The 10,403-nt window shown below is 39.0% G+C and overlaps 1 protein-coding gene across 6 annotated transcripts; it reads right to left on the bottom strand.

Moving 5' to 3' along the window:
• Window positions 1-405: 405 nt before the first annotated feature.
• LOC115020486 (cationic amino acid transporter 2-like) lies at window positions 406-8,254 on the bottom strand. 6 transcript variants are annotated; one of them, XM_029450557.1, is made up of 12 exons: window positions 8,053-8,254; window positions 7,428-7,813; window positions 6,485-6,640; window positions 6,213-6,378; window positions 5,738-5,874; window positions 5,334-5,556; window positions 3,208-3,344; window positions 2,341-2,443; window positions 2,050-2,174; window positions 1,563-1,817; window positions 1,026-1,134; window positions 406-867 (listed from the first exon to the last, which is right to left on the bottom strand). In XM_029450557.1, exons 1-12 carry the CDS (start codon window positions 8,061-8,063, stop codon window positions 831-833), a joined length of 1,845 nt encoding a protein of 614 aa, XP_029306417.1. In that variant the 5' UTR covers window positions 8,064-8,254; the 3' UTR covers window positions 406-830. The 6 variants fall into 6 exon arrangements, 5 of the variants coding, with proteins under 5 accessions (XP_029306417.1, XP_029306415.1, XP_029306419.1 ...); XM_029450555.1 differs by having other exon boundaries at window positions 1,026-1,109; window positions 8,053-8,253; XM_029450559.1 differs by having other exon boundaries at window positions 1,026-1,109; window positions 1,629-1,817; window positions 8,053-8,252.
• Window positions 8,255-10,403: the final 2,149 nt, after the last annotated feature.

The following is a 10,403-nucleotide window of genomic DNA, read 5'->3' as shown; positions in this document are numbered from 1 at the left end:
TAAATCCTTCACAGAGGTTGCTGTTAATGAGCTGTGGTAACATGCTTAGTCTTGTATTTTATCAATGGACTTGAGAGCATGGGGCTTTATAAAGGAACAACTTGCACCACATACACGTTAGCATAAGCAAGCACTACTCGTCTGGACTGCCACAGAATTGCAGCAGTAGAATCACAAAACTTGGATTTTACCGCATTAGTTGTGTAAGTTTGTAAAAGGATGTTTTGATATATCTTTGCTGTTAATCACAGTCCAAGCGCAGGCAAGAGGGTGAAGAGGTATTTAAGAGTGGTTTTTGAGAAAGCTGCAAGCAGAAATACCACAAGCATTTTGAACTGGCACTGCTGCTAAAGTGTGTTTACACCTGTGGGATAAAAACAAAAACAAAAACCAGACACTTTAGACAACTTTGTACAAATGTATTATTATTTATTCTTACAAATTTACGATTACTTTACAATATAGATCAATATTTAAAATAAAATTAATTAATTTCCAGACAGAAATTAAATAATTGAATTGATTGATGAGCCATAATGGATAATATGACACCAACAGGTTATAATACTATTAGAATACTTTTAACAAAGCAATAGTTTGCATTAAATTAATAAATTAAATGCAGCAAAAAGGAAGGTCAAGCCAACTCTGGCAGAAACCTGAATAACATACTAAACATTAATTCCTTGATGAGCTTAATATTCTGTGGACATCTTATTGGAGAGCAACACATCACACAATTCAATACACATCAAGCAGCAACACCGTTGACACGAACAATATTTATATTTATTTGGGTGCGAGCCTCCTGGAGCCGTTGTTTTTGGACACTATGATGAACCCCGTAGCCAAAGTAAATGATCAGGCCTGAGGAAAGAGTTGAGGCTTTTTAGTCTCGATTTAAAATTCCAACTTTGTGTATCTAGATCCCTCGACCACCTGGTATTGATGCACAAACTTGAAAGAATAAAAGCATTACACATCAAGCTGGTTATTTAGGGCACTTGAAACCAGCATGTCCTTACCTACTGCCATCCAGACTGCATAGCTGATCCAAGTTTCTCCTCCCAGCTGAACCATTAAGTAGGTATTGATGAAGACACTTAAAACTGGAATTACAGGTAGACAGGGAACCTATAAAAGATATGAACTCATGACTGGTTCAGTATGTTCAAGAAATAGTTTTAAATGATGCTTGATTGTCTGGTGTTAGATAAGGGGATTGACGCCACTCATATCTGTGAGCTCTTTGCATCCATAGCTTGCAGCAGGTTAGTTTAGCAAAGTACAAAGTCCGGAAAAAAGGTGGAAACAAGTAGCTCAACTCTGCCCAAAGGTAACTAAATCTGCTTACCAGCACCCCATTGCTCACTAATTATCAATATAACTTTCTATATACAATTACGTAGCACAATTCTAAATATCAAAAAAAAAAAAGGGTAGTTCTTACAAACATCGTTCATTTAGCCTGGGTTGGCCTTATTTTAATGGGAACATGATCTTTGCAATGAACTTTCTGTGACCTACAACTACTCTTCAGTAAGGTCCACTTACTGACCCACCTAACAAGATATCCCCATCGGAACAGTAAAGGTGCAAATCCTCAGGATGCATGAAATCCTTCCTACCGCCTTCACCCCTCCAGTTTACCATGAAAGCAGCTTTAGTTGTGCTCTGTGGCTGTCTCCAGATGATAACAACAGCAAGGACCAGTATCAGTACGAGGACAGAAACGAGCAGCACACTCCACAACTCTCGTCTGCGGAGGGAATGCACAGCCTTGGACAACAGCACGCTTAAAACGATCACCAGGAACACTAGAGAGGAATGAGAGCTGTCAAACAAATATTTTAACATTTGGAATTTTGTTCAGCACCCACATTTCTAATGGGTAAAATGTTTAGGAATTTCTGTTTCACTAACTCTGGAAAGTGGCACTGTTGGTAAACTAAAGTGTAATAAAAAAGTAATAGTTTGCAATTTGTGTGGGTGTAGAAAACTCTTCATACTATAAGTGTCTGTTGAAGAGAACAATGATGGATTACTCACAAATAATGATGGTGACCATGTTGACATTTTTAGAGGTGCGGTTGGTGGGTCGAGACGGAGGAATTAACAGCCCCATTAAAGTAAATGCTTCCAGTCTATAGCCAAACCCAGGGTCTTCCTGATACCTGGGAGGGGGGAAAACTAAGCAATAAGTTTATACTCACTAAAGGTAAAAGGTTTTACATGACTCAAGTTGGTCAAACGTTATTTCAGTTGAAAATTCTCTTAATTAAAATTGTGGCATTTTACTGGACAGATTACGTTTACATCTAGTTACTCAAACAGACATACCTTAATATGAGAATACACACTGCGACAAGAGTGTAGGCAAAGATGGTCCCAATAGAACTCATGTCAACCAGTGCCTTCAAGTTAAACAACAGGACCATGACAGCTGCAAAGAGATCCAAATATGTTACTGACCAAACAAGAGTCTGTGGGTGAAACCTGTTTTGATTTCCCTTCACTGGCTCCCCAAAATTCAGATTCCAATGCAAGGTTCTTGTGATTACAGAGCTCTGCGGGGTCAGCCGCCTGCCTACATTAGAGATCTACTGCAGCTCAATATCACCAGCAGGTCTAAGGTCTGATCAGTGTTGTTCCTCGATCCAGGCTTAACAAGAAAGGACACTATGCTTTCCCTTTGAATTCAATAACCACCTGTTAAGACTAGTCTCTGCATAATTTTCATTTTGTTTGTCAATGTACTTTTATTTTGAAGTGTTTTAATTTCCCCCCCCCCCCCCCCCAAGTCTGTTTTTACTGTACGTCAATTGGCTCATTTCTTATGTGAAACCCTTTGTGACGTTCTGATCTGGAGAAATGCTGTCACTTACTTATTCAAACATTTAAGATTAGGTGAAGATTGTAACACATTGCAGGTCTGAAATGGGAATGCATGTTCCCTGCATTAATTTCACATGTGCTGCATGTCCATCCACCACCCTGACTTCCACACCCTTACTACGTCACACTACTTCCTTCATTGGCACTGCACATTGGAGGAACCAGGTGCAGAATTTTCCCATATGAATAAAATTCCATGGAGCATTGGGTTAATGCTCTCACACACACGTAATTTCAAGCCAGGAGGGTTATCCCAATTCCCATTAGTGACCCTATTGCATACAGTGCCAGGTATAATTACAACTGGAATACCGGCCACAGCTCCTGAAGACATTGTGGCAACGATAGGACTTTTCCTGGAGCTCATGTATCGAAGAGGCTTGAAGAGCAGGCCGTCTCTCGCCATGGCAAAGAGCACTCGCGGCATGGGAAACATCACTCCCAGGAGACTGTGGAGAAACAACAACACCACTTGAGTAGAGTGAAGTGAGCGCTTGCCAACACCAACCAGGTTAGACCGATATAATTTGTTATCTCATTTTAAATCGTTCCTGGATTTTTAGATGTTTGATTAACGTGTGTGTACGAGATAAGTGTATATACAGAGAGCCAGCAAAACACCCCCTGCTGCAGTCTCTTACTCAGGGCTGCCAAAGTGGGGCCCGCCATAAGCTCCGATTTGGCCCTCCAGATGTCTTTAGTAGCATTAAAATATATAATAAATTGCTGTTTATGCCATTTTATTTTTGAGAGTTAAAATACTTATAAAATATGTAGGATCCCTAAATAATATTATTATTATTTTGCATTATTTTGTAAAATAGCCACGGAATCGCCATCCTTATTTGCACATAAACATGTAGTTTTGATTATTTTTTCTAAACATGTTTAGGTGAACTTCTAAACCCAGCTTGAATTCTCGTGACATTACAGTTCATTTAGCTGACACTTTTGTCCAAAACGACTTACAATAAGTGCAAATCATGAGGATACAACTCCGAACAGCAAGAATCTAACAAGTACATTATCTTCAAACAGGTACAATAATTTAAGTGCAGAACAATAGCTTCAAATAAGCCAAACAAAAGTGCAACATACAGAAACAATAGAATATTAAGTCAACTATTAGCCAAACCAATGTAATGCAACATAAAAATACTATTTTTTTTTTCCTCGCTCCACTTATAACTCCATCAGGACCGTCCATTCCTGCCAGTCTGTTACCCTGTGTCTCCATCCTAAACACTGGGTCATTATATTAGCATACAGGATTTATGGCTGTATTGAGCAATACGATGTGATATAGATTGTTTGGGTTGAACTATTATTCATTTAGTTTGAACTCTGATTGGCTCAGTCGATTTCATCGTGACTCCATTGTAGTTTTTGAATATACAATTAGTAAACATAAGTCAGCAGTAGTTGGCCATTACTGTGACTTAGTGTTCCAGCTCAGCGAGGCTCGACTGGCCTTTGATTCAGTGCAGTGTTGACGTGCTTATACAAACTGAGGAGGCAGATGTCGGTAAGACATCCTGAAGTGTAAAAAACAAAGTGCACATTTCAAGTCATTCATTCTTATTGCCTTTAGGCACTGCCAAACCAAAATGTCATACTACTGCTGGGTGCACACTGGACACAGAAGAGTTGCAATTTTCTGGGGATCGCTGCCTGCATCTTTTCAGCGCCCTTGTAAACCAATTGGGTGGTTCATGCAGGACGCTGCAGCAAGCTTGCGATCTTCAGCTATAGTTTTGGCATCTGGTCCATTATCTCTGCATGCTGGGAGCGAATCTGACAAGGAACAACTAATCTTCTATAAACAACATAAATTACATATTATGGAAATGATCCTATTCTGATAAATGAGAAAATATGCATCCCATGCTTGCCTACACTTTCTACTTTCCGCCCCTCATGCCCTGCAGGAGTTTCAATTCCCCCGAGCTCATCCCCCCCTGCTCATGATCAAATTTCAAAATCCTTCAACTATATTTGTTAGAAATTGCCTCGTATCACTGCCGATTTTGGTTTTAAATGACGTAGTATTCCACATTTGTCAGTTTTATGTGAACAGCCTGCTGCAAGGGCAAAAATGGACATAGCACGATCATTCAGGTGCACTGTGAGCATAGTTAGCTTTATCAAACTTAAACCATGTTATGCTAATCATCTGACTTATGGAGCATTTCAATAAAAGTAATTATTTTAACATGCAAATGGTTATTCTTCATCTCAACAGTGGAGAGGTAATTTTACCCTTTTAGGATATATAATTAAGAGAACAAAAAGTCAACTGAAGACACTAAACTGGCAGCCTTTCACAACATTACACAGAAAGAAAAATAAAGATTTACTTTCTGTGCCCCCTCACCCAAGGCTGAGTGGTTAACTTTCCTTCTCCTGAAAACCTCATGTATAAGACTAAGGACCAGTACCTTGTTGATAGTGCACAGAGGGATCCCACAGCCACAACGTACTTTGCAGGCTCCCAGCCAACATGTTTAAAGGCCACAGGTAGAGGGCTGTGGCTGTCGAGCAGATAATATGGCATCATAAGAGTCACTGCAGCCGACACGCCAAAGTAGGCCAAGAAGCAGATGAGCAAGGAAGCCATGATCCCAAGAGGTATAGCTTTCTGTGGGTTCTGCACCTCCTCCCCTGAAAGAGCATATCCATTAGCTTAATTATTGCAACCCATCTGGGGCAATATCACTGCAGACATCAAATATTTAGCAATATATCTGAAAGTCTTTGGTACTAACAATGTTTGGGTTTAGTGTTTACAAAGAATTTAAAGTACATATTCATCCCAATACACACTTGCTTTACTCAACAGTACCTGCTGTGGCAATGCAGTCAAATCCAACAAAAGCATAAAAACAGGTTGCTACTCCTGTAACTGTGCCGTCAAAGCCAAAGGAGAAGAAGCCACCATTACCAAAGTCAACAGTTTCATTTTGTGTCACTGCAAGGTTCCTGTAGAAAAAAAATAAAATAAAAATTGTATCAATTGCTTTTATTTAGAGAGTACATTGTAATACGTTCCCCAGGCATCAGCTGAAAAACATGATCAAGCAATTAGAACATAAAGTGATGGGTCAATCATTATACATCATTATTTTGACACTGATGTTTGTACCCCTCAAACAGGCCCCCTTTTCAGAATTCCCATCATCTGGCCTGCCCTCAAAGCATTCAAAAATGACATTTCAAAAATTCTATGCTTTTAATGCAATTTAGGTGCAACTGATCCTTTAATTACATAACATAATTATCATTTGAATCCCAAATAAGTGTAAAAGGAGAAATCTTACTCCATGTGTCGAGTTGCATTCAGGATGGTCTCCTGACTAATGCGCCAGTTGTTGATGTCTCCTTTTATAAAGCCAGAGATGATGATAAAAATCAATATAGTTACATTCACTGCAGTAAAAACGATGTTCAGGACCACTGACTCCTTCACACCATACGCAAGAATCCCTGAAATTACAAAAGGAGAAAAGGTGTAAAATTGTGACTGAATTTTAGTTTGCAGAATATTCTTCCCGTTTTATCCTTAACCGTCACATTAAATGACAGATATTACCAGCGAGCAGCATAATGAGCCCAGCAGCAAAGAAGTCTGGGTATGGAGCTAAACCAAGAGAGTCCATTGGTGTATGCTTTCCCAGAGTATCAGCAATAACGTTGTCTATCAAGCCATCAAAGGTCCCAGTCCAGGCTTTGGCTACACTAGAGGTTCCTGTGAAGAACAAGAAACAGGACATGACACTGGCATAAATGGAAGATGTGAGCCTGATGATGTTAATATGGACATTATTTGATTGTTTGGCCAGTTGAGAACAGTGAAACAAATACAGCATGATATCGCTTCACTAAATCTATATTGTGTACTCGTTTGCAAACAATTCCTATATAGACTTCCAGCAGGCATTTTTAATCATTTAGAGTAATGTTTCTGGCCACCTGACAAATGTGAGTCCAGTAGTGACTCTCCTTGCAGCTGTCCTGTTTGTGTCTCATCAACTCCTGAGTAAAAATATCTAGTTCCATATCTGCTGAGCTGAGAAGTTGTGGGCAGTAAGAAAACAAAGCAATGAGCTGAAGGCCACCAACACGCTCCGTAGTGCGAGCTGGCCACTACAAATGATTTATTTTAACATTACATGGAATCATTAGATTCATTTTATTATATAAGACTGTTGATTTTTGCAGCTTTTACTAGAGATGAGCAAAAAAAAAAAGTAATACGAGTTCTCAGTTAAGAAAATTAAATAAATAATCCTTTCAGCCACCACCACTACAAAAGATTGAAAATGAATAAATATAATAAGAAATTATTAATAAGTATACATATATTTTTTCATAATCATATACTTTAGTAAAATACATAGTTACGGTTCTAAAATGTAAGGGAAAGGCTGGGCAATTTCTTAACAGACTAAAGCCACAATATATATTGGCAACATCTTCATTTTGGACTTTTTTTCCTGGAGGGCACATGCTACTTTATTGTGTGTTCAATTTACCAATGACGTAGGACAGCAGAAGGTTCCAGCCAGTCACAAATGCCCACACCTCTCCTACAGTCACGTAGCTATAAAGGTAAGCTGAGCCCGTCTTGGGTACCCGGGCTCCAAACTCTGCGTAACACAACCCCGCAAAGACCGAAGCCAGCGCTGCAACCAGGAAGGAGATGATGATGCTGGGTCCAGCCACTTCCCTGGCCACCTCCCCCGACAGCACGTACACACCAGCTCCAAGTGTGCTACCAACACCCAGACCCACCAGGTCCAAGATAGTCAGGCATCGGCAGAAGTTGGACTCTTCACCTTCTGGCTCCAGAGGCTTCTTACGATTCAGGCTCTGAATGAACCGTAACACTTTGGCCCAAGAGTTTCTGATATCAGCAGCTCTGCCAAATAATTTAGAATGTATCAATATCAAGAAACAACTACAAAACAACTATGTCCACATAAATGCCACTTGGTGGGTAAATCTGGGTAAATAATACTTTATCTAAATTAAGAACTCAGTATCAACAAGACAAGAAGTTCTTAATTTAACAGAGTTTAAGATCCATAAAGCCCCTGCATACAGTTGACCAAAGCTCTTAGCAAAGTGACATGTGACGCTGATGTGATGAAATCTTACCTGCCAGCCATTTCCAAGCCAGTGTGTTCAGAGTGCCTTCGACATTGGGAGAAACAAGTTGTGTGCACTGCTGCTGCTGCTGCTGGTGTAAGAAGAAAGCTGCTTTCTCCCTCCAGCAGCAGACTACCACCAGCCCTGCTGCCTGCGAGGGTCCACACCTGAAATCAATTCAGGCAATCAGTACACTGAGGTGGAGGCTTCCTGAGTGTGTTGTGCACAGCTTACCACACAGTGCATCAGTAATCATGTTAGCTTATATGTTTTGCAATGACAACTAATCAAACAAACAAATAACATGGACGTTATTTTTCCAATGTCAAGAATATTTCAGTTGGACACAAATAAAACGTGGTAAAACAGTCTATTTGATCTCAGGTTTTTCAAAAATACACACTTTGAAATGTATCCTAGTTACCTTTACACATTCAATGTTAAACCCGTTATTATTTATATATCGAGTATCAATATTTCAGCTTCTCACCCGATTAAATTTTGAGGTAGGAACACAACAGGTTCTTCAGGATCCAAGTGAAGACGGTCGGGAAATTTGATAGAACGGTCCTCTCTCTCTTATTTCTTTTGACGAGGTAGAGGTGTAAGACAGACGATCTCTCACTGGATCCTGTTCGTGACACCAAGTTTGTTGTGGAGTTCTGCCATTACAAACTAAACTAAAGGGTGGTGAGAAGTGAATCTATTATACTGAAATAAAGATACTTGGTTAAAGAAGTGAGCTCTTTATTCATGCAAGAATGGAACAACAAAACAGAGTGTCAAACGGTCTAGTGTGAAGTTCAAATAGTCCACAATGAAGTTCAAAGAACAGAGAATACAATTAGACTATATAGTCACCAGGTGGGTGGCTATGTTTACATAGCATATACATATGGGCGGCTGTGCAACTACGCATTTAAGTTTTGGGAGCAACAGTATAAACTATGCTGGATATCACAGAGCCGCGATTTTTGCTTCACACAGTTCACTTCGACCCCATTTTAATTTTGTCCATCCACATGTCTTGGATGTCATGGATTTTATCTGCATACAAGACATTTGAAATGACAAGTTGTTAGTCTATGGCTCAATAGCCAACGTCTTGTATGTTAAGCTTTCATACATCTTCAACTAGCACGCACATACATCACATTTGATGCTGTCTGATCTGGATATTTGCCCTCCAGGAAACTCAGCCTCATCTCTGGTCTGTCTCCTCTTGTGTCAATCATGTGCCTGTGTGTGTGTGTGTGTGTGTGTGTGTGTGTGTGTGTGTGTGTGTGTGTGTGTGTGTGTGTGTGTGTGTGTGTGTGTGTGTGTGTGTGTGCGTGTATGTGTGTGTAGTCTGATCTCTTCCCAGGTCTCCATGGTGGAGTCTTATGGCTCAGGTCTGCCTGGGAGTTGCTGATTTGTTCTTCATATATTTTTGTTCGGACCCCACAGTGGGGTGATTGAGCTTTTGGACTCAATTTCCCACAATCCAATGTGTCACAACTTCCTGCAACCTGATTTTTTGCACATACACACTCACATGTGTATACATATTCCCTTATTAATAAATGCTTTTTGGAATATACATGCTGGTTTGTTTAATGTTGTACAAGAATGAGTCTTGTTAACCTCTACTATCAAATAATTCATAAATCCTTCAACCTTTACTAGCTATTGATATGGTCATTTTGTTCATAGTTTAAATTTATTATTTTAATTATTAATCAGATTTTCTATACAACAGTAACTGGTTATCATTTCAGTGCCCCTAGAGTTGTAAATTAAGTCATACTAATTGATATAATTTCTAATTTTATTAAATATAATTAATAATGATTTTTGATCATTATTCATTTAATTTGATTGCTTCTGTCCATTCTAATGTATTTTGGAGCTAATGCACCCACTTTATTGTAGTGTCAGTTATTATCAACCCCTATTTATGATTTTAAGAATATGTATAGTTTTAATATTAATAATAATTCATATTTGTAAATAACCAGACTTGCTCAAACTAAATCCTCAATATTTTGTTTAAACTATCTATAATTTTACATATTGTCATTTCAGTATTGTTATTTGTGTCATTTCACTCTCTGTCGCTTTTCTTGGGTTTCTTCCTTTCAGTTGTACCTCTAGAAGGTTCAAGAACTTTAATTAATGTTAACCGCATTGATGAAATTATGAATATCCGGACACTCCCTTTACATACAGCACATGTGAGCAAGTAAGAATTAAATGAGAGTTCTAACTCCTATTGTCGGAGTATATGAAATAGGCAGAAGAAGAATTGTAGTGGAAAGTTTTAATCAAGTCCTTAAACAAATGACCAGTGAAGTCTATAATACTGAAATGAAGATTCTTGA

This window comes from Cottoperca gobio, chromosome 15 (assembly GCF_900634415.1).
Source record: "Cottoperca gobio chromosome 15, fCotGob3.1, whole genome shotgun sequence".
NCBI classification, from domain to species: domain Eukaryota; kingdom Metazoa; phylum Chordata; class Actinopteri; order Perciformes; family Bovichtidae; genus Cottoperca; species Cottoperca gobio.
Note: the sequence above shows the minus strand (reverse complement) of the source record. Positions and strands in the feature narration are given on the sequence as shown.

Coding starts and splice junctions, on each gene's coding strand:
- LOC115020486 (XM_029450555.1), bottom strand. Junction 2,444..3,207: donor GTCTTCAGGAGCTGTGGCCG/GTATTCCAGTTG, acceptor ATCTCTTTGCAG/CTGTCATGGTCCTGTTGTTT. Junction 2,175..2,340: donor GTGTGTATTCTCATATTAAG/GTATGTCTGTTT, acceptor CCCCCCTCCCAG/GTATCAGGAAGACCCTGGGT.